At 41.9% G+C, this 24,050-nt stretch overlaps 1 protein-coding gene and 1 long non-coding RNA gene across 3 annotated transcripts; one reads left to right on the plus strand and one right to left on the minus strand.

Annotated features, from left to right (window-relative positions):
* Positions 1–564: 564 nt before the first annotated feature.
* LOC133223363 (uncharacterized) lies at positions 565–7,308 on the minus strand. The gene is made up of 3 exons (XR_009728536.1): positions 7,191–7,308; positions 1,930–2,062; positions 565–1,225 (listed from the first exon to the last, which is right to left on the minus strand). It is a non-coding gene; the product is annotated as an uncharacterized LOC133223363 (long non-coding RNA).
* TMEM154 (transmembrane protein 154) lies at positions 7,308–23,766 on the plus strand. 2 transcript variants are annotated; one of them, XM_061373979.1, is made up of 7 exons: positions 7,308–7,512; positions 14,428–14,736; positions 16,460–16,487; positions 17,609–17,694; positions 18,181–18,300; positions 19,235–19,295; positions 23,066–23,766. In XM_061373979.1, exons 1-7 carry the CDS (start codon positions 7,446–7,448, stop codon positions 23,079–23,081), a joined length of 687 nt encoding a protein of 228 aa, XP_061229963.1. In that variant the 5' UTR covers positions 7,308–7,445; the 3' UTR covers positions 23,082–23,766. The 2 variants fall into 2 exon arrangements, with proteins under 2 accessions (XP_061229963.1, XP_061229973.1); XM_061373989.1 differs by lacking the exon at positions 18,181–18,300 and having other exon boundaries at positions 7,316–7,512.
* Positions 23,767–24,050: the final 284 nt, after the last annotated feature.

Raw genomic sequence — 24,050 nt, forward strand, 5'->3', positions numbered from 1 at the left:
TTCTGCTATTAGGATATGCAACTGGGCTGCTAGCCCATACTGAAGTGTCTTTCACTGTTGCAGCTCTCTACAGCAAGCAAATGAGAGATACCTAATAAGGTAGGCTGACTTGCACTGCTATCACAGATACTGCTCAAAACATGGATTCACCTAAAAAACAGCTTCAGCTCATCTAACCCAGCTGTTTTGAAAGGATTTCTCCCCATGCCAGAATCAAGCAGGCTGAAAAACACATAGACAGTTGCTTGTATTTTGGCAAACTCAACATTTCTACAATTTATACAAATTCATGAGGTTTTGGTAAGTGACATTTTGCAAGCTCAGCACTTGTACAACATACAGTTTTAAGGCTTTACTAAGTGACAGCTATATTGCTACTTAAATACAAAGCTGTTATGTATAGTCAGACAAAATTAAGTGAATAAACACATAAACTTACTTTAACCATCTAATAAAATGGCATTGTTTCTCATGGGGAATGAAGAAAAGCATATCTCAGAGAGAAACCAAACATAAAAGTAGCAGAAAAGCCACAAGGCACAATTTCTGATCACCATTTTTCTCTGGGGTAGCTTTGCAGCACTACAGTCAGCTCTACTAAGTTGAAAGTTTGATTTAAACACAGGGTGCTGAGAAGTGGGGCTTCCTGCCACATAGCCCAGCATATCCCTCTGTGGGTTGTAAATGGTGGCATTTTGGATTAATATCACACAAAAAATGTTATCACCTCCATGAAGACCTGTCAGTGGCTGAATACACTACATGTTGGGACAGGGCACTGTTTTCAGAGAGATAAGAACTGTGGGCTAGATGCTGCTCACACTGCCTACTGAAAATGAGGGTGCAGGTACATGATTTCTCAGGTTTCAGTGTGGTATCTGAATGATTTCAGATATCAGGCAGAAGTTTCAAATTCCTGAAATAGTGTCCATGGTATTGCAAAGACTGTAGAAAACTCATAGAGTTAGCTATCACTGTGCTTAGTACAGTCACACTGACAAAGAGACATATCCCATATTAGCATCTGTGGTGGTCAAACCAGTATTAACAACATAGCACCATAGAAAATACTTTAATTGCATTTTCTTTAATTGTGTTTCAGAAATACGTCTAGATCTATTTTAAAACAACCATCTATGCTTCATTGCCTCAGCCCTAGTTTCCACTGGCATAGAACAGCAGGCAAAGTGCCTTCAGGAGCATCAACAACTTTCTGTACAGGAGCCTGTAGTTAAAAAAGCACATGCTGGAAATGCAGGCTGAAAGCCATGCAAACAGCCTTAATTTAGCCTCTTGTTTGAATACACATTATGAACACGGTCTCTCTACAGACTATCACACTTTTTTCCTTTAATATTTGTCTGGTTTTCAGCGCGTCACTGTTTCTTCAGTTCTACTGGGAGTATTTACATGCTTAAATATGTGCATGACTTCTGCAGAGCTGGATTAGGACAGGACTGGAGGCAACCTCCATGATTTTAAAGGGTGGCATACAACACTGGACTAGAACTGGGCACTTGGGTTAGATCCTTTAAAGCTATTTAAATGGCCAGCAAGGAAAATACACTTTTCAAAGTATCTAGGAACAAAACTCACCCCAGATCAGATATCCATACTAGTAGTTATGTAGTTAGTGCTTATTTGCATCTTAAGGTATCTGAGTAGCTTTAAAAAAGCTCATCTTTAATAATTCTTTAGAGTCTGTACTCTATATTAACTATTTCTGAAGTAAACTTCAATAATTACAGTGAAAATATGCAAAGAGAACATTTTAATTCAAGAATAGAGAAAGGGACTTATATGGGAGGATCAAATGAGAACTGCCACAGCCTAAAAAAGCATCAAGCAACATTTAAGCAGCTTTATTTTAGGACATCAAAGTTTATCTTCAGATACTTAAGGTGTGGCTGGAAAAATCCAAGTACTCACATTACAGTTTGGATATGCTGGTGGGTTTTTTATAGTCGAGTATTACCGAAAGAATGTGTTTTTCAGATTTTATTATCTTCCTATGAATTGTTTACAGCTGAGAAAATACCTTCAAACAGTCAGCTGAAGCACCCTAGAAATAAAAGTAAGGAGGGTTTAAAAAAGCCAGTTTACTTTCCCTCAAGTACCTTGTTTCTCTACTCTTTATTTTACTAAGTTCACTAATTATTACACCCGAGACAGATTTATGTTTGGTTTTCAGTCCTTTTCTTCATCAATCTCACTTTTTATTATCTGCTTAAAAGAAATGTTTCAATTTCTATAGAGCACTGTGGGTTTCTTTCAGGCCAGATCTTAAGCCAACATTGACTTGAAAGGAACAACTAATGAGTAGGCACCTCCATGTAGGACACACAGCAGTGATGTTTCATGTAAAGGTAATTCACCAGCTGACAGCTTTCCCTCTATCTGAGTTGCTGACTGCACACGTATTAACTGCGCTGGCACATGAAAGCCTGTGGCCAGACAAGGCTCTGATCCTTGCACCAGGCACCTGGGCAGTGTTACTTCTCTTGTTCCCAGGAGCATTCACACAAAATTTCCATTCTCTGAAGCATTTTTCCAAATTGGAGATACTCTTTTTAGCATTACACTTCTATTGTCCATCCTGTATCTGCTTGTACGAAAAGGTCTGCTCCCCTCCTGTGCCTGCCCAGTCATTTCCACACGAAAAGGCTTTGTTCCAGATACTGGAGACTGCAGTCAGCTCCTGTTCTGAGCGGGCATTTGAGCATACTCGCATCCCACTGCAAGGCATTTCAGGCAATTAATTCCTCCTAGCTTATTACATGACTCTGCACTTTTGGGGTCTAATTCTGGTCAGACATGTTCCCAAATCTCTGATGCGGAGTGGAAGGTACCCTCTCCTGTCAACAGAACTGCAGTGCCCTGATGAACCACTTGTTCCTTAAATTAGACTATCTTGGACTATTTACACTAAATATGCATGTACAGAACAAGTTTGGTGTACATTGCAACCCTGCAGAAAACTTATATGCAAATAATTTCCATCCCTAATTCCAGTTTAGAACCTAAGCATTGTAATATGACGTTTACATAATTATTTTCAAAGAATGAGACAGATCTTTAGCTAATAATTCCCTGTGCTGCTCTGCAAAGAAGCATGTGCAAAATGTGTAATCCATGTACCACACTCCAGTAAAACAAATAGAAACTAAGTGTCCAGCTACACTTCAGTGTAAGTCTGCCAGCACCCTAGTTACACCCTGTGGCCTTTTTCATTTCAGAGGAGTCTCTCTTTGAATCCATTTTTCATTTTGGTAAAGGAAACTTAGATACAAATATCTGGATATCTTCAAGTACAGTTTTGTGTTTTCTTTCTGTTCCTATTTAAGTCTCAAAAATATTTTAGCTGTGATTTAACAGCCTGTGTTGTGTGTAAAGAAGAAAATAAAGTAAAAGACAATGACAGAAAGCAGGAATTTATAAGTCCAGTTAGGCAAAAAGGTACTTAAATCTGGCAGGTATGGGGGCTTATGCTTTTATTGTAGCTCTCATTTTAGTTATGTTATGACACCCAGTTAGGGACAATATTTCATTGTTCTAAGCATTGTTCTAATTCACACTGGTGGCATTGGTTTCAGAAAGGTACAACTTTTTCTTGACTACCTCTGCAGCTGAAATAAAATGTAACTTCTCTTTTCCTATAATCCATAATTGAGAGTTCACTGAAGAGAGAGCTTTACCTTATGCAATGCAACTCACCCAGGAAAAGCTTACTTTGAAACAAGTGCAACCATGGATGTCGTTTGAGATCCACATGAGGTTTCTACACACTGGTGCTGTGAATTTTAGCCTTGATTCTGGAGCTCTTACTTAGCTGGCGTCTGCAGAAGCACCATTGCAGCTGATGCTTGGGCTGGCTTGAGAAGATCCCTGTGGACCCTCCTTTGCTTTGGGGCATTTATTTATTTATTACATCGCAGTGAAATTGTAGTGCAGTGCAATTTCCTGTTCTTTCACAGTGACCTGTGAGAAAAGTTTATCTGTCCTTTCCCAGCATATGTCAGAGGCAGAAATAAGTCATTAAGGGACTAGCAGAACTCGACTGGTGCTAGCTTCTGCCTCTACTTGAGAGAGCCAGCACATTAGCTACTGACATCTGTGGCAGACAAGCTGCGCTTGCAGAAGTTTGTAATACAAGCCCTATAACCAGCAACTTGCTCCATCACTCTCAAAGGTTTAGCTGTTGTTGTTGTTGTAGTTTTCATAGGAAGAAGGAACAAGAAATGTGTGAGCCAAGAGGCTGCAGTGTTACAAAACATTTGTTTTTCTGAAAATGCCACACTGGTGACATCCTGTAATCTCAGTGATGCAAACCCTTCTCTGGTTAGGGAAGAACTTTAGCGAACAGCCTAGCTAGGTGGTCAGAGATGCCCTTTATAACATAAAAATCGATGAAACAGTACTGAAAGCATGCACAGCTGGGTAACGTATGCTGAAAGCACCCAGGAAACTTAGGCTGTCTTACCTGTGAAAAGACATTTCCATTTGCTAAGCTACATTGTGGATACTAGTAAATAAACTAAGGCCTATGAAATTATCAGGTACAATCTACCCATCTTACAGAATCATCTGTGGCTGAAGCCACCTGGTTTTCCAAATGCACAAGGTTGTTTGCAGCAAGGTTGTCATGGTAGCATTTGGGTTCCATATTTCTACAGTGAAGAGAGGCAAAGGTACTAACCTTGCTTCCCAGGCAGGCAAAAGGGAGCCAGCTGGGAGTGCTTCAGGGCAGCACAACCATAATGGTGGTGTGGATGGACTGAGGTGCCAGCCCTCTGTGACACTGTGGCTTGTCCGCATCCAAAATATCTCGTTCCTCTTTCTCTACATTTTTAAAAATTAAAATAGTCAAAAGCCTGCCAGGCTGCTTTTGTATCACTTGGAAGTCTTAATGAAAACGTAATGTAGCACAAAGGCATGCTTCCTGAACTTTAATTTGCCTAAGAAGTCATTAATTTGGTACACACCAGGGGGTGGCTATCTTGATTTCAAGGGTCAGCAATGAGTTGTTACCCAAACGTGTGTCAAAAATAGTTGATGGAGATCCAGGTGGGAAATGCTACAGCCTATGCAGACAAGACTGGAAAGAATCAGGTTTTGGAAAGGGGAAAGGAACTGGTTTTGGTTTGTATCTTTGCTAAATTTTTATATCATATTTTCAATGTACAAGACTATATCCTTTCCTCTTTTCCCTTCCAGTCTTTCTGTCTAGGTTTATGTTCTAGTAAAGGATGAGTGACCTGGGCCAAGTCTACAGAATGGGACAAAATACCCGAATATGCAGAGCAGAATAAATGGGAGAGAATGTTTGGAGCTCATGTAGTATTTAGAAAGACTGAAAGTGGCAAGCTTGGGAAAGGGATGGGTAAGAAACAGAAAGAAGTATAGCACATTCTTTACACCATTGACTAAAGTCAAAGAAAAGCTGAGGCTGGACAACAGTAACAGCCTTTGGACCTGAGTCACTTGAAAGCACACTCTGCCCTTGCTGGCTCTCTGGCTGGTTACAGTTTTCCTATCACCTGCTTAGACAAAGCCACTGTGCCGCTGAGCACATATGAGATGCCTGGGTAGCCTCTATTTCTGGACTTTCATAACTGAAAGCATCTATATTAATTAGACACTGTTACTAATACTTGGAACTTCTGCCATTTTTAAATGGGAAAACCTTGAAAGCATTTGCGAGTCTCACCTCTGACACTTCTATTAAGTGTTATCATGTATGGTTATGACATTGTATTAAAGAATATCTCCAGGAAATATTTAATTAGTGAGTCAGCAGTTTCGTAACTCAGAGCTCCTCTCTGTCTTCTTGTAGCTGCAGTGTTGTAACTTTGATTTTGCTTTGCTTTTTCCCCCACAGAAAATGCATAAACGTGCATTGCCAACCGTTCATATTTTTAGTTAGCTGAATTATTCAACTGTTTAAAATCTATTAATAAGCTGGTCATTAAATGAATCACTGATGTATTTCCCAGCTACTCAAGCTAAGAAACTATAACTGATGATCTATAAAAGCATCAGTGTGTTAAGGAAAATTAGCTGGAGAAGAGCAGCAATTGGTCACTTCGGCAGAGCCCACCAATCTGAACAGAAAGATTCACCAATGCCAGCTTCAACTAAATTACCAGAAATCAGATTTTGACACAGACTAATGTCTAGGGGAAGTACCATGAAACTGCTACACAGGGAGCATACGTCTCTTGTTCCTTAAGTTATTACTAGAATATTTTATAGAAGTATTTAAAATGGATCAAATTTGGGATGAATTTTAGACCTAGCACTTATTTGTACAATGGAAAAAAGCAAACCTATGGTCCAACCACTCTGCCTGCTTGGGAAAAAGTATAGTTTAGATTAAGGTCCAAATTCTGAGCCCTGGCTAGGCCCACCCCCTATAACAAAAAGGTTGAAAATGTTAGGTTTAATGGTGAGCTCCTCCATTGCTCTTATCCAGTGACAGGCAATGTGTGGAAGTCCTTGGTCAACCGTCATGTGTTTCTGGGTGGGAAGTTGTAGGACAGTGGGGACAGAGGATGGGGTAGCATGGGGTGGGGCACAGCCCTACGGTCCACACACCCAGCCAGAGGTTGATGGGGGGGGGGAAGTGAAATGAAGAGAAGGCAAAAAGGGAGGCGGGAGTTACCTCATGACCTCCATCTACCATAGCACTGTGGACCCTCGCCCCAGCCACTGCATCTTGGTTGGGCTTGAGACCCTCTATTGCCTGTCATCTATACCCAGCATCAGACTGGTGTCTAAGTGCTCTCCAGCTAAGCCACCTGCTATTAACAAATTTTGTGGTTTTCTGCTTTTTCCTCTTTCCTGGCTCAGACCACCCCAAAATACTCAGCTGCAGGCTGCTGAGCAAACCAGACATTTTTCACATTTGCTGGAGACAGCTCCACTCAGGGGCTGCCTGTTGGAGTCATCAATGCACAGTGTCCCACCACACTGGGTGAGAATTAAAGCTTGAAAACCAAGGCACTGTTGAAATTTGCTTGCTCAGTCACCCTGAAAAGCAATCCAAAACCTTCTTGTTAACACACATATATGAAATTTCTGTCTGACTTATATTTGTGTGATGTTTGTCCCCATGACACTGCATGAAGATGAAGATAGATGGTAGTAAAATCAGGAGTCAAGGAAGTAGAGGAGAGTAGGAGTGTGCTCACCTACAGCATGAAGGTGCTTCAGCGAGGGAGTGCTTGAAGAGCAACTTTTTTTTCCTCCTCCTTTCTGTTGCAATCATTGCTTGCTTGACAGGCCCAGACGGAATTACATCACTTCCTAAAACCCATCAAAGAGAGTCCATCTCCTCAAGAAATGCAGCTCAGATGCACCCCGGCAGGAAACAGGAAATGTAAATGTTTGGGTGAAGCAGGGAGCCAGCCGAAGCGCCCCTCGGGTGGGAGCACCGCCAAGGTAACATGCGAAAGCAAAACCTCATCGTCCTGCTTTCTGCCCTGTCACTGGCTGGAGGATCTGCTGGGAATGGTGAGTAAGGAAGCACCTTTTTCCTCTGAGGTGGGACCGTGTTTCGTGCCTGCAGTGCTGGGACCGAGTTGGAGGGCAACACCCTCCAAACTGAGCATGAGAGAGATCTGTGGGGACTTGCTCTCTGCTGCTTTTCGCTGTATTTGCCTGCTCTGTTTTCAGGTCCCTGACTCTTTCCAAGCTTTGACTTTTTCCCCTTAGATCTAACCCCGAACAGCAGCGACCAAATCCTACAATTCCCACGTTTCCTAAATTTCGGGTGTGTAGGGAACCTGAATTTCCGTGCTGGCCTACCCTGCATTTTGGTTCTAATTTTAATTATTTGTTGTACTTGTTTAACCTCACACCCATACTATCAGCATTTAATAGCAAAGTGAAGAACAGAGTATGGATTCCATTCAAAAACTGTCTGCCGCTTTCCATGCTCACAGTGCACTGAAACCGGTTTAACGAAAGATCAGCTGGTTCTGGAGGTAAATACTTTGAATTCTCGGCCCCAGAACAAAGTGGTGAGCACTGTGGGTTTAGGTACTGACCTTCTGAAGGGAAGAACCATGAATGGGAAAGCCGCTTGCAATAAAATGCTGAAGCATTGGGGTGTCATTGCAGAGGCTCTCAGCTGCTTGCAGGGGTAGTTTGTTCCGCTGGCATTTTGGCAGCCAGTGACTGAACAAGACAGGCAGCTCTTTTAGTAAAACCTTGCCAGGTGGTGTTTATATGCCTTTTGGTGTCAAGCAAATCACTGCCTTAGTGCCTCAGCATGGACTACAAGTGTTTGCTGCCTCTATGCTGCTGCAGCGAGTGAGAGCTCTCCAGAAACCAGGGAGAGGAGAGGATCATTCTCAGCTATCGCTGGACTTCCTCTGTTAAGGGTTTAAAATGCATTGGTGAAATAGGTGGTTTGGTATGGGTAGTTTTGCCTGAAAACCAGTAACATAAGCAGGGTGTAAAACTGTGCTGCTGGCTCCAGGTGTGATGCTGAGCTGCTTGCAGTCAGCTTTAGGATTCTTGCTTAGCTATAAGGTGAGCTAAATGAGGTATGAAATGGCTTGGTCTTGTCTGCATGACTACAGCCCTGCTGCATTACAGACATGTTAGGAGAATACTCTGCAAGCACTGAATGTAGCTCAGAATCAAAGTGGTATGAGGAAAAAATCCTGCCATGGACAGAGCAAACTGGAGGTCCCAGGGGAACAGAGGGGCAATGCGGAGTGATCAGGTTCTGGCTTCCTTTGCTCATTTGCAGTGTACTGATCACTAGTACTTCACCCCATCTCCACTGGGAAGAGGAACACCTTAGTCCTCAACTCCCCCAGCCCACAACTGGACCCCCCTTGCCCTTCTTTACAATGGGCATTCAAGGCTGCATAAAACACTGGGCAGATACCACATACCAGGTGCCCCAACCCACTGCCTTTAGAGGCTTCCTACTGGTAGGTCCACCCATAAGATCTAGCTGATTTTGAAATGGCTCCTCCATGAAAGTGAGTCAGTCCTGACAGAGCTCTCCCTGAGCCCTGTCAAGCCTAGGCTCTCCCAAGTCAGTCCCCAGCTGCTGGGGAAAGGGAGGAGAGCACCCATCAGGAGAAGAGCAGTGTCACTTCCCCCCATACAAAGGCAGTTCTCGGTTGTGCAACCAGCTCCTGAAAGTACCTGGGGCTTACGCTGACTGCAAGAGTGGGAGGGGTGAAATTGTGAACTTGGGCTTTGAGGGGGGAAAATTGAACTGGAGGGGGAAAGAGTTTATATAGAAGTTTATGTATCCCACAGGCACTGGTGGATTTGGAGTCCCCCTGCTGAGGGCAGCCTCCCAGAGGGATCCTTTGCTCTCACCCCTCCTCATTTACGAATCAACAGGGCAGGACCTTTAAAACAGCTTTATTCCTTCTTCTTCCAGTCCCAGGCACAGCCCTCAACTTTAAAGCAGTCTGCTGTCTAGAAGCCACTTACCCTTATTGCCTATTTTGTATGATTAAATCTTGCAGCATAGACAGATTGAAGTCTTTATAAGTCCTGTTCGTATACCATGCTGGAGCCTTGTAAAACCCTAGCCTTGCCATTTGGATTATGATTAACAGATGGGTTTTCTCCCGGCTATGCTATAATTACTCTAAGCCAGCAGCTCTTAGAACATGCCTGAGGTCTCAGCTCCAGGTGATGGTGTTCACTGCTCAGCCTCACAGCAGCCCTAAAAGTCTACCAAGGTATGTTCTGACCCTAGGAACAAGTATTCAGGCCCTTACTATAGCTTACAGGAAAAGGATGTGACCCTACAGCCATTTCCCAGGGTATGCCATGTCCTGCAGTGTTTGGTGAAACATGCAGAAAATTGCGGCATAAGTGGTCTGACATAAGGAGCAAAAAAACATGCAGGAGAGGAGCAGCAAAACGTGTGAGATTGTTAAGTGGAAGAGCTGGGATGGTTGCAGGTAGTGCTTTATTTTGGCTGTGCCTCTGAGCTGTCGTTTAGAGCTGTTGTTCAAAGAAACATTGCTATCAAAGATCCAGACTTTCAGAAGCTTTTACCATAAGCACAGGCAGCCATTCTGTCTGTCTTCAGTAGAGAAGTGCCCTTTAGGTTAAGTTCCTTATGAAGCCAAGGTCTCTTAGGGAGTGATATTTTTGACCTCTTACCCCTAGAGTACCCATCAGAGTCACCTTGCTTCTAACAATGCAACAACATGACAAATAAGGATTTGCTACATCTCTTTCCAAAGTGCAGGCCTCTAAAAGCAGATTTAAACCCCTTTCTACTGAACACATCAATTCCTTGTACATATTTACTCCTATTTCTCCCTTTTATCTACACACACAAGCTTCCACTGTGTTTTATTCAAGTGCTTCAGGGATACTTCAGAAAATCTCTCCCTTACATCAGCAAGGTTGTATACTAAATTTCAGTCAGTGACACCAGTCTATTTTCCTTCAAGAGATTTTGTGATAGCTGGGGAGCCTCTGGAGCTTTTGAATCTTTAATTTCAGGGTCCTCCTGAGAGTAAGGAGCACTGAAAGATCTGCATCACTGTGAAGTCACACGGGTATCACTGATGCAGAGCTAGAAGGCCACAAGATTAAGTAGATGCGACTAAATGCATAAATTTATATGGAAAACCTCTAGTACTGGGGGTGAGAAATGAGACTACAGGTTCACAGTTTGACTCTAAGACACATAACTGAATTTTCAACACTGGCATTTAAGACATCACTTCAGCTGGATGGCAGTATAGTGAGGAGAAAGCAGTTTCCATCATCTGTAAGTGAGCTTAAACAGTTGTTTCCTCTTTCAGCTCATACCTAGATAACACTTTCTAAGCACCGCATTTTAATAGGATCTTGTCTAAGATTAGCCATCCTGAAATGTTTGTGCTCCTCATCAGAAGGGCGTACACACCCGACAGCTAGCCTGCAGGCTTTTAAGGATTCCTCTTCTAGCCAGACTGACATGCAGGACCTGCAGCAACAAGCAGCTGGGCAAGCCCTGGCTACGGCAAGAACAGCCTTTCTTACAGCAAGAAATGTAGGGAGAGGAACAGAGCAGAGGTGAGTCAAACAATAAGGAAAGAGGATCATACAGACCACGTCAAGTGGTATGACTGATACCACCAGAGGGATGTGTGTATGGAACAGAGTGATACAGGACGTGGTAACTTTACATACACAGCTTTATAGCCTTTTCTGTTTTGTCACCATCTTGTGAGCCTTCCTTTCACTGCACTTTTATAGCTTATAGGAGAAACAAAAAATCTTTCAAACTGGTAAGCTTGACTATACCATTGACTTAGCTCTTGATTTTTCTCTATACCATCCTTTCTTTTTTCTATAAGGAGGTACTATAGTGTGATTTAAAAGATTCCCTATAGAGTCTCTTTCCTCGAGTCTGATGAGGAGGCAGCAGGGAGACTGATGATTTTACACAGAATCAAATGTGCTGACTGCTGGCTATTTTGCCTTGCCTCCCATCCAGCTGAAATCAGAAACCTGTTTGCCTGCTTACTTCAGCAGGTAGCACATATCGCCACCTCTGAGTGCTATGGCACAAACCTCAGAGGAAGAAATGCTGCAACAGCAGAAATACTGATTGTTTGTTTGAGATGCAATTGTCTGGACTGCAATCTGTAAAGCTGGGTAGACTCAACTCCCTCTGTTTCCTTTGAAAGGCAGGCTTGGGAGTGACAGGCGAAAGAGCTAGAGGGAGGTGTGTTGAGGCAGCAGGTGAAAAGCAGGAAATAACAGCAATATCCTTGCAAGGACATTGTGCAATTGGCTGCCCTTCTGCTGAAAGACTTATTTAATTCACTTGCAGAAAAGATCTCTGTAAGAGGAAATGGTGTTCACAGAAGAGATGCTGTTTTGCTCCTGAAATTACGCAAAGTGAAAAATACGTGGCAGCAAGGTCACTCCCTGTGATTTGCCTTTTTCTTTGCCTAGAGACTAGAAAAGATAATTCTATTTCACACAAAGACAAATTATTTGAAATCTGCTTCACAGCCCAAACCCAGGCAAATAGAAAGTACCAGAAACACTGGAAAAGCCTCTCTTGGAAATCAAACGCAGCATATACTGCAGCCGAAAGTTCAGCACTGAAGTTAATGAGGTGCGACTGGTTGCTTTTGCTTTCAAGTCACACCACACTTTAGACATTTGAAAAATCCATTTTAGCTCTAAGAGTAAATGAAAAATAAAGGTATTTCCCCCACAAACTTTCCCATTTGTATGATTTTAAGCAATGGATTTGTCAGTGTATCAAATGCAGCAGACAACAGGTTTCAAGGGCAACGGCTAAAGAAGGAAAATGAAGCAAGGTCATTGATGCAGTTTGGTAGGGCTGCGGTGGTCCATCATGCCATGGTTGTGGTGTGGACATCTCTAATAATATCTCCCTGGTCCATGCAACAGCAATAGAAACAGAGCAGCTGCAGGCACTGGGGACTATAAACTACCCTAGGAAAGAAAAGTCAAGTGGCCAAACTAATAATGGAGAGGAGCGCTCCCTCCCATCCTCTGGAGTAGGATTAAGGACTGCCATCAAATCATGGGAAGAGGTGGAGAAGCACACACGTAAAAGGGTCATTACCTGCAAGGGAGGCAGAAATTATGTTTTGCTCTTTACTGAAATACTAAATACAGAAGAAAATGACAGATTACTGATATGAAGTGCTTTGCCACTGCACACCTGACATTTTCATTGCTGTATTATGGTGAAAGAGTCTTGTGACAGTTGCAGTATTAAAAACTATGTTCAAACATTAGGTATTATTTATTAAGTATTAAAATCCTTTCCTAGCTTTTAGGAAAGGATGAAACAATCACGTGCCTGAGTGATAAGCATGACTTAAAAATCTAGATAAATTATTGCTATCATACTCAAATAATTTTTATTCATTTGAAATTGGGTTTCCTGGAATATGATCTCATGAGATACTCATCTCCTCTTTCAGACAAATCTGTCAGGAGAGGAGATGCTGCAGAGTGGATTAAGCAAGAGCTAGCACTCTAATCCCAGTTTTTCTCTTTCAGTTGGCATCCCTGAGAAGGACAGCATCCATGTCCTTCTGATTTCTCATTTGTAAAATGGAGATAACTGCTCATCTCTCAGGGCCATTATGAAGATTAATGTGTTTACAAAAGCATTTAAAATGCTAAGTACTGTTGGTTCCAGTCCTGTGAGACTGAAAATGCCAGCACTGAAATGCTGAAAACCTTAAGCTCTTGCTAACTCTAGTGGAAACTACGTCTGCCCAGCATTTTATGAGAACAGGGAGAAACAGGTCATTGCAAAAGTCATGAAATCCCATCCTGCTTTATTGCATAAAATGAGAGATGCAACACACCAGCATTGTGTCTGAAAGGGCAGATAACAAAAAATCCTCATTTAATTTCATGCTAATAAAATTACTGAAGGCTTTGCATTTGGAAACATGCTTGTGTAATTTACCTAAAGACTGACTCCTGCACTTCTGGCTACAACAGGATTTTTAGCATCAGTATAGATTACAGTATCAGCCCAGAATTTGCTGTACTTGTTTTGAACTTTAAATTCCGTGACAGTCAGCAGACTTTTAATTAGCCTCAAAAAAAGGCTTGTTTCACTATTACTAATATAGCAAATTTTAGCTATTTTTCTTGCAAAATACATGGTAAACAAGACCAAAACCCAAATCAAGGTTCAAAACCTCCAGTCTTAGCATCTCTGAAGCATAACCAGCACTGACTCTTTACCTTATACTCCTTCAGCCAGCCCACAGAATTGGACAGAGGAAGAGTTAATTGCACCTGTATCCAGTAAAGTCCCCATGTTACTGCCACCTTTTCACGTCCATGCAGAAATGAAAGTCAACAGCTTCTGCAGGCTTCAGACTTCTTTTCACCAGTTCTGTTTTTCACAGTGAAACAATTTAAATTTAAGAACCAGGGATATGAGTGAGCTGGGGGAATTGGTGAACCAGAGATAATGTTCTCTCTGAAGAGAGTACTAACTCCTTGGGTAAGGGGAAGGATGAAAGAGGTTGTGGCTGTACATGCCACGGCTGAGGAGCAAAGCAGAATTGTGTAGTTTACTGAGAAGTAGAAGACCTGTGTGAGAGCAAAACCAGATGCCAACCTGCACGGAAAGAAAGTCTATTGGTGCAAGACAGCTGCATGCAGACAGTCCACACACTCTGACACGTCCCAGTAAAACATGTGAAGAACGTGGTCAGGACTGTAAGATTTTGTGATGAACTTACAATTTAATTTTACATCTAATGCCCCAGACTCCAAATATGAAGTCTGTGAAGCATCTGCTGATTTCTTTTTAAGAAATCAAATATTTACTTTTCATCAAATGAAAAGTAAACATTAAAGCTATATTCTTTGAGTCACTGATAATGCTAATAAAATCCACAAAATACTAAGTTGTCCTCATATATTTGGCAGGCTTTGAAAATGATGGTTCAGGAGATGGATCACCAATATTACCCACTGTTACAGTAACGCCTCCTGCTACACATTCTTCAAATGCAGATGACCACGAGCCAGTACCTGGCACTGCAGGCGCTACTGAAAGCAGCTCTGAAGGAAGAAGTACTCCAAGTATTGAACTGGATACCATAAATGATCAAGACAGCCTAGAAGCAGCAGAACAGTCTATCTTGATACACGTTGTCCCTGTCGTGCTGCTGGTCCTGTTGATTTTGCTCATCATGTTTTTTGTAATACATCATAAAAGGAAGAAGTCTAAGCAAGGTAAATTTGTCTCCTCATGCATCAGAACGATATTTTTAGGACACACTTGACCTTAACAAAATGTTATTTAGAGGCCTGGAATGCCAAATTTAGGATGCACTTCTCTGGTTGTAGCTGCATGTTTGACAGATAGGAAAGGGATCTACCAATAGCCAGCAGCACCTAGGCACACATCCTTCCTTGGGTAGGAGCTAGTTCTGCTCCTGCTCACACTGCACACTCATGGGAGCCATAGCACCAAGCTCCAGCTCCTGGCAATGCCAGGAATGGTGTATGAATGCAACCATGTGGCTACAAAAAATTATTGTGTCTTTATACTTGATAACTTCATGCAAGGTGAATTTAATGCTTCTATTGCCTAAATTGCCCACAAGGTAAAGCTGCATCGGTAAAATAAGAACAAACAATACCATTTTAAAGAACATATTTAAGGGCTTCTGTGGGGTGGTGGCAGCTATGAACATACCACAATATGAGTTAGGAATTCCATGGTCAGAATGCCTGGGTGCTATGATAGGGTGAGCAGTGCTTCCAGAAGGTACCTGCATCTGTTAGCAAAGAAATTGGATGCATGGAGTGTCAAGCCACAGAGAACAAACTGAGGATTAAAACCACACAGTTGGTAAGTGAAGTCCTGAAATGGTCATATCAGCGTCTCTACAGAATAAGAGTGCAGCTATAAGCTCCTCAGCCTGCAGTGACATATGTTCAACATGTATTTAAGGTCCATTTTTCAGGGCATATTTAGCCTGCACTTGCCTTATCACCGGGTTACCCTCTGTTGCTGAACCCAGGATACCCTCATAGCAAACTGAATTCACAACCAGGTACCTAGTTGCCTGCCTGTTTCTGAATGACCTGAAAAGCAGATACAACCTTCAGGTCCTTAGACCTGTTGCCCTGTGCCTGCTTGCTCAGAGCTGGGATTCTGAGCATCCTCAAAGCAGGGGCAGAGAGCTCTGTCGCCCTGGGATGGCTCTGCAGTCTCTGAACGTGCTGGAACAAGTGGGAGGCAGCAGTACCTCAGCAACAATGAATTAAAAATAAGCCGATTTAACACAGTATACAATGTGAAACCTATGTGGAGTTCTTAATTCTTTTTTGAGAGCACTTAATTCCTGGAGGGGAAATTATTTGTCTGAATAATTGTTGTAACACTATTCCCTCTCCACCCCCCATCTTTACTTTGTCATAGGGTTTTAAGAAACTTGGGATCCCTTGCTGGCATCTGGCTAGTTCAGCTTCATTTGCCTAACTGAGCTTTAATCTGCCATGCAAGTCCGTCCCCCCATCTTCTCTCCATGAGCAGCTCCCAGTCTCCAGGCAGAGACAGATTGCCTGCATGTCGTCTGCAGCAAAATGTCCCAGCACTTGAAGTAAATAATTTTGCAGCAGCGGTTTCCTTCCAGGATACCATTTCTCTCATAACATCTGTTTTGCTCAGGGAAGTGAGCATCTGCCCACTGCAGTGCTAACAGTTGGATTCCTCCCAGCACGACTGAGCTAAATAAACTGAGCACTGCTTTTAGTATGTTCAAGATTAAAAATAATGGGTTCCTCTGATAATTACAAACAGGATGAGATGTTTTTTCTTTCATCTATAACTATTATGCCTTCTGAAAATGCAACCTGTTTTACATGACACTATTCAAGGCTTGCTTGCAGTCTGGACAATTTACATACAAAAAGCAGAACTATGAACACTGAGTTTTTTCTTTTCCAGATGAGCTGGGAAGTGAAAATGTGAAAAGGTAAAGTTTATGACGATCATTTTTATTTTTACTATAACAGTGTATTACGATTTTCAGCTCCTTCACTGTCCGTTTTAATTTAACTGTACACTAAACCCCATTACCTTTTGCCATCAATTACTCCAGTTAACTATCTCTAGAGGTGGCTGAAGTGTGACTTCATTATCTAGCTGAAAGTGTTTGACCAGAGCAGGAGAACAGGAGTTATGATGGTCAAGGTGAGCACTGCCTGCAGTCACCCAGTGCCTGCCCTGGGCACTCCCAGCTCCACCAGCCACAAGACACCACCAGACATACAAGGTGCCCCACAAGCAAAAGGGATAAGTTCCCAGACTCAGCACAGGCTTTTACTATTCAAAATAAGCTCTGTGTCTTGCTCCCCTGTTTTTCAAGTCTGTCTTCTCACTCTGAGTCGAGGTAGAAAGGCTCACCCAGCTCCCATGGAAGCAATGCCTTCACTGCTGGGAAAACAAGCCAAAAGCTGCATGGTTCTTAGAATGATAATTTTTACTAGTACCTTCTGTTTAGCAAGATGGAGCTCACTGACGCTGGAAGTTATTAAATTGGCTTGACAGGGGAGGGCTGGGGTGCTAAAAATATTTTTAATACCATGTGACTCCAGGAATGATCAGCAAAGAGAGGCTAAACAGAAGCATTTAAATAAATGCAGAGTTACTCTAGTCATGACCTTTCCTTATGAAGTTGCTGCCAATGGTCACAGCTAGGACAAAACTCCAAACAACAGGACTTTTGCCACATGTTCCAGCAGATCAAACTATTTCAGTTATCTATTTACAGAAGGGACAGTTCTCAAGTAGCTGCAGTGGTCCTGGGCTCTGCCATACCCTAGGCTGCACCTCCTGAATCCCTGTGTATGCAGTCTCCCACCCAGCCCTGCCTCTGCCCAAGCCTGGCATCTCACCACTGCTCTTTTGCATCTATGTGCAGCCATTTCATTCACACCCACTGGGCTGACATCTTCTCAGATTACTAGGTTAGGATAGCTTTCCAGAGTTTGTGTGTCTGGAATTATGAAAGGCTCATACAAAATTAACTAAGTTGTAAGTTGTTGAATTAAGCATTTTTGTGTAATGCCTTTCCCCCCTCTCCCTCCTTTCAAGTCCTATTTTTGAAGAAGACACACCCTCTGTTATGGAGATAGAAATGGAAGAGCTTGACAAATGGATGAACAGCATGAACAAAAACGGTACACGGTAACCCCTCTACTCCATTACCCTTCTCATTCTAGCTGACGGAGATCCCATGCATGCAAAGTACCTTACATTGATTTTCTATGTGTGTCGCTGCTTTTCCTATAACATTTTTAGTTGTGTTCTTGGCTCCCTACTACTAAAATAGCAGTACAAATGTCAGGGGTAAAATTCTTGAGAGTAATATTTTAGTTTGTGTGGGAGCTTATTTTTAACATATGATAGAATATCATAAATGTTTTGAGTTTCCAGTAGACACTTCTATTAAACATGTATAGCTGTGAACAGTATTTATATTTTTAAACACATTTTAAGTACTAAACACTAGTTTCTTTGAAGCATCTAGTCCTTTCAGTCTTCAGAGTTCCTACACTTCTGTGCTCCACATTGTGCTATTGTAGATGCATTTACTCATAGTTCAGACCACCATTTATTTAAAATTGCTGCCTGGATCCTATGAATGCATGCCTCCCCTCTTTAAGACCTTTTCCTTGCTTTCCATCTCTACTGCATGAAGCACAAGCCGCTCTTTACTGCCAGCACCATTCATCATCTGCATCCTCTGGCAAATCTATCAGCCCATGAAGCAATTAGCACCTCAGGTAACTAACACCAGCAGCACCGTCAGCTCCTTAACTTGAAGTATCTTTTCTTCCCTCCCCCCATTTTCCTCCCAACTGAAACCTCCCGGTCAAAATCTCCACGGGCCCTGCATCCTCCTTCAAGATTCTCCTCAGAAATCTCAGGTCTTTGGTGTGAATTAAGAAGCCTGATTTTGAACTGCTAACAGCTTTTTACTGCCCAGGAAATGCTGAAATGCTGCTTTACTTATTTATTTATTTATTTATCATTCTTGGTTTCTTGCCTTATATCCAAACGGCTCATTGGCCTGACCTCCTAAGGGATGCTTTGTTTCTCAGGACATAAAACTCCTTGGAGCATTTCTTTGCATCAGCAGAGTGCTCTATGTAATAGGGTTTTAACCTTCGTGGTCCATAAGCTCTAGCAGAAAACATGTGCTAAGTGGCAGTAGTGAACTAGAGGCATGAAGTATAGTACATACAGAACCCATGTTGTAAATTAATTCTTTTTAAAGTTCTGTGGACAGAAGAGAGAAAACAGTTTACATATGTGAGGGGGTTTTTCTAGTGTTCCCTAAACCCCATCCCCAAATTCCCAGCTGGACTATAAAGCATAGGTGCAACTATAAGCAGTAGAAGGTTAACAAATAGTCCTCCCCATGGCTGTTTATAGGAAACAGTGCTCAGAAGTAGTTAATTTGTATAGGTGTGCATAAACAACTGAAATATATATAACAAAAAAAAAAACTATTGCAGCACCTATAAAGTGGAAGGAAGGTTTAAACTTTATCATTTATGCTATAGGAACCATACTATTTTGCAGATAAAAAGGTGCAGAAAAGCATTTACAATTTTACATTCTAGAGAGACTGCATGCTAGAACTGACACAAACTTAAAATGTATGTGGGAGAACCACAAGGAATAACCATAGTCTTGTTTCTTACCCTCTTACAGCTGACTGTGAATGCTTGCCTACTGTAAGAGAAGAAGAAAAAGAATCCATTGCCAACCCAAGGTACTTTTACTTTGTTATATAATTTGAAGAAATACAGTCAATGTCATTTCAAAATAATATTTTTTTAATATATAATTATATACAGATAAATTCTTTGGTCTATTTAAGTTTAAGTTTTTATAGAGAGACTTTGATTTCAGTTTCTAAGGTTTGACACTCTTATTTCTAAACCAGTCTCTGCCTGTAAATTGCACGGCTAAATAATCTTGCGGTTGTAAACCTGTGCGAGACAGACAACCAGATGGCACAGATGGAGTTTCACTTCCTGATCAGACTTTAGTCACAGCTTCTCAAGGTGTTAATACAAGCATTCAGCATAGCTTCCTTGACATTCCTCATTGGCACGGACACCCAGCTCCTTCTGCTACCGGGCACCTGTAGGTCCCCAAGAACCACTGCCAGATGTTTTGGCTGGAGTTGTGACCTGCTGGACAGGGGCTTGTCTGACCCAAAGAGAAACCCAAAGGGTCTTCCCAGTGCCCCCATGCAGCCCTTCCCCAGAGCTGGCTCATGGTCCAAACAGTGATCCCAGAGAGATGCAAAGCCACAATCCTGACAGCTTGTACACTAAAAAACTTTCTGGCTGGTTTCCCCAGGATTTTGGCCACAACCCCTAAACTCCTCTCAAGCTCCTATTTTCTCTAATTAAAAATTCTGGTTCCAGCTGGAAGCAAGAGACTGTACATCACCCTTTCCTGCACTTGTGTTGCAGCTGCATTCTGGGGAGTGGGTAAAGCAGCTGCTGTGTGCCAGGTCACAACAACAAACAATTAGACCATCCTTTGTGCCAAGAAAATCCCTGGTGCAGTGGAAGCAACAGATGCGAACAGGCAAGGCTGGAAGCAAGCAGGGCTTGAAGGAGGAGAACACAAGTCTTCCCCTTCCCATGGCACCAGCTCAACATGCCTCTATTAGAGCTGCACCTCCCACTGCACACTATCACGGTAACTCAGAAGAGAGGAGAACTGGGATTTCTTGATTAGGAATGGAATAGCAGTGATTTTAAATCACCACTGCTGGAGAGCCTGCAACTCCAAAGCTGCAGTTTCAGGGTAGCTTTCCGAATGGGGCTGCACCACTGCACCTATTTGTATTGAAAAGGTTTCTGCTTATGTCTATTGCAAGAGAAAACTGATGGGGTGTGAGGATTATTTAATTTTTTCAAGACTTAGATCCTAGGTTCCAGATGCAACCAAGCACAGTAATTTTACCCTAAGCAGCTGGAAAAGATGCTGGATTCACTAGCCATCTGGGTCTTACCTTCCAGCCCCTAAATGGTAACTCAGAGTGTGGGAATTATTAAGGAGAGGCAGCTGCACAGTTGTTCTCTAAAAACAGATTTGCTGAGCATACCGCTAACTATAGTAGGGAGTATAGGACAAAGTGTGCTTCAGTCATGTGTTAACACAGAAGTTAGTCATATATAAAGGCTTTTTAGTCACAACACCACCCTGAGCACTGTTTACTTCTACTAAACAGTTCCTTTTCAGAAAAAAAAAAATCATCATGATGTACCAGCTTGACTGACATTTTAGATACCATCCTTGCTAAAGCACTTTTACACTGTATTTGCATTAACCCCATCAGAAGGCAAGGTTTCTGCTCTTGACTGGTAAAAGGTAACTTTGGGCTACATCCTGCCTGAAGTTCCTCATCTGTAAAATAGAGATATTGTCACTTCAAAGCACTATACTGAGGCTTAAGCCTTGATGCAAGAAAGCAGCCCTGTTCAGATAAGTATGCCTCAGTCAGAGTGAAGGTACACACATTATTTCAGCATATTTTCTTATGCCTGGTATCTTAGGATCAGACTGCAGAGAAATTTATGCTTCTGAGTTGTAAGAAGGCAATCAAATGCAAATAAAAAGAGGAGATTTATCTCTAAAATACTCAGAGCTTCTCAGACAAAGGATATTAGTTGAATACAAAGTACTAAATTATTAGGTTCAATTTCAGATTCTGAAAGACTCCTTTGTTTGAGCAAATTTCTTCCTAAATTATGGTAATTCCTCTTTTAGATTTTATTGATTATATTCAACATGGGAAACATCTCAAGGCCTCACTGAACACAGCTGGCTGAGTGTTGTTTTTCTGCCTCATAAATATGCTGGGGGGAGTTCATCAACAACCAAATGTTTGAACTGTGAATTGATTTTGATATCATTTTGAAAACATCCAAGACTAAACATTTCAATAATGCCATTTTGACATTTTCAGAATGCAACTTGTTCCAAAACTACTTTTCAGAGTAAGTGACTTTTTAATACAAACTTTTAAAAGGTTTAAAGAACAGAATCCTGTGGTGGTGACATATTTCTAAGATAAGCGTTTCTCTTAACTCAAAAGCTACTTTTTCAAATTTCATTTTACATGAAAGTTTGAAACATGCTTCCTTTCAAAGAGAAAAGGTATCTGAAATGGTGGGATTTCATGGTAAACACAAAAATTTATTCTCATTTCTGCAATTGAACCTAATCAGACCAAGATCATCTGCTTTTCCTGACCGAACTCTTAGCTGAGTAAGAAATGTCAGAATAAGAACTACATACAAATAAATGGCTGTTTGCAGCAGCTCTTTTGAGAAAAGTGAAGTAAAATGAAAGAAAACTATTATTATGGCAAAAATTTGTACTCATGAGCATCAAGGCTGCAGATTTGTGCACAAGAGACAAGATATGACTGCCTGAGCTCCTTTGTAGGTTGAGGTCATCCGCCTTGCACATAAACTAAGTTAAAAATATATACATATATTATTTTAAATATATATTAAAAAAGTGTATATTCATCTTGCCTTTGAAACCTAGTGCTAAAATCCTGTTTGTGCCTGAGCAGAAAGCCACGAAATCTCCCCAGCCTCACTGGAGTTCCCATCCTGTGCATGCAGGAAGGAGCTGGCAGGTGGGCACAGGCAGGGGTTGACACTCCTGTGCTGCACAAGTGGGTGCAAGACCAATCTCTTCTCCAGGGACCTTTACTCCCTTGGCAAAACAGAAGCACAGTGTGTCCCCTTCAAAGCACAAGTCTTTGTAGGCTGCTGAGTACCTTGAACCAATCCCCCCTTGCTTTATCATACCTCCTGAGGGAGTTCGGTTTTTCTTGGGCACTGCTGGGCACCCTCCTAATCTTTCTGTCTGAAAAAGTGTGACTTTCTTATGGGGAGATGTTCTGTATATGGAATAAGTCAGTACAGAAAAATATTCTTCTCCTAGCTGGGCTTTATTTTGTCAAGGTACTTCAAACCCATGTGAAATACTAAGATTATGAGTGGCCCTTTTAACTTCAGAGGTGGTTTAAAACCCTGCTGTTAATGCTGACTGAAATCTGATCATCTGATAAAAAAGTCACATTTGGATGTTGGCATGAACTAAACATTATTAATAAAGCACTAGGGAGCAGGTTAGCTCTACAGAAACCAGTGGGATGAAGAAAATTCACCTGTTACAAAGTCAGATTCAGTACAAAAAATTCCATCTGTAAAATACTACCCTCCCATGTGGAAAGAGGGCAGTTTCATTGCTCAGTCCTCACCTGTGAGCAGGAGAAAGAGGGCACCAGGTAGCACCTAACCAGCAGAGAAACAAGACCAGCCCGTGCTGCCAGCATCTAGCACCACAGATGGGGTCATTTGAAGCACTGCATGGCTGACACATTTGTTTTGATAACACATTCTCATGGACTCCAGAGATACTTTTGCATATTATTTCCTGCTGAGAAAATGAACCCAACAGCATGACACTGGTTATGTTTCTTTCTTTTCCATGTACATGCAGTGACGGTGAATCATGAAGTCACAACAGCAAAGAACTGGTTAAAATGAAGCAGTGCACAAGCTAACTATCCTCCAGATATTGGACGGACTGGATTTACATAGAATTCATCTCAAAAGGCCAGAGAAGCAAATGCTTTTGTTGTGTTCTGCTACATAGTCTTCAGAAAGGAAACATCACCAAAGGGAAGGAAATAGAAAAAAGAGAAGGACTATAGTAAGATCAGGGGCTGATTTAAATACCTTCTGCAATGAGAATCATCTCACGTCAAGAGAAGCCTTTTCCCCTCCTAAAAGTTCTCAAAATAGTTCCTGTTTCTGTCTAGTTGTTCAGTTGTGTATTGTGTGGCACTTAAAACCACTTCTGTTCCAAGTTTGGTGGGTTTGTATTTATTTCTTTTGGTGGGTGGTTGTTTTTATATATAACAGCAGCCATAAATCTGGACTGCCCTGGTTTGGTGGATATGATGCTCATGCCTATGCAATGTTTGGTTTTCAATTTGCTGTTTGGTAATGGTGCACTGATTTGCACAGGGCATCTGCTGGGGAGGTACTAGACTAGGACTGACAGACCAACTTTGAGAACAGAGCAGCTGAAAAGACTCTCAAAGGATTTGCCACAGGTGACTGCAGCCCAGTGAGGGCATGGTTTGTGTAGCATGCTTTTTGGTTTTCAAATTAAAAGCACTGGAGAAGTGAAAAATACTATTTTGAGATTGCCTTTCAGTTCACTATCTTCAAAGATTAGTACCTTGGGCTACCTCTCACCATTGAACCCTCCTCCATGGCCAGTGCTGTTCTTTTAACAGTCACTTGGGGCTACCTCTCACCATTGAACCCTCCTCCATGGCCAGTGCTGTTCTTTTAACAGTCACTTGCATCAGGAATATTCAACTTGAAAACAGTTTTTTTTTTCTTTTTTAAAAAAGAGAGAGAGGTTGAAAAATTGAACACCACAATACTTATACCAAACAAGTTCAGGTAGGTAC

This window comes from Neopsephotus bourkii, unplaced genomic scaffold, assembly GCF_033783945.1.
Source record: "Neopsephotus bourkii isolate Nb327-2 ecotype Australia unplaced genomic scaffold, CSIRO-AGI_Nbou_v1 NB_168, whole genome shotgun sequence".
Lineage (NCBI taxonomy): Eukaryota > Metazoa > Chordata > Aves > Psittaciformes > Psittacidae > Neopsephotus > Neopsephotus bourkii.

Coding starts and splice junctions, on each gene's coding strand:
- TMEM154 (XM_061373979.1), top strand. CDS start 7,446: ATGCGAAAGCAAAACCTCATCGTCCTGCTTTCTGCCCTGTCACTGGCT. Junction 14,737..16,459: donor AAGGAAGAAGTCTAAGCAAG/GTAAATTTGTCT, acceptor TTTCTTTTCCAG/ATGAGCTGGGAAGTGAAAAT. Junction 18,301..19,234: donor TGAAGCAATTAGCACCTCAG/GTAACTAACACC, acceptor ACCCTCTTACAG/CTGACTGTGAATGCTTGCCT.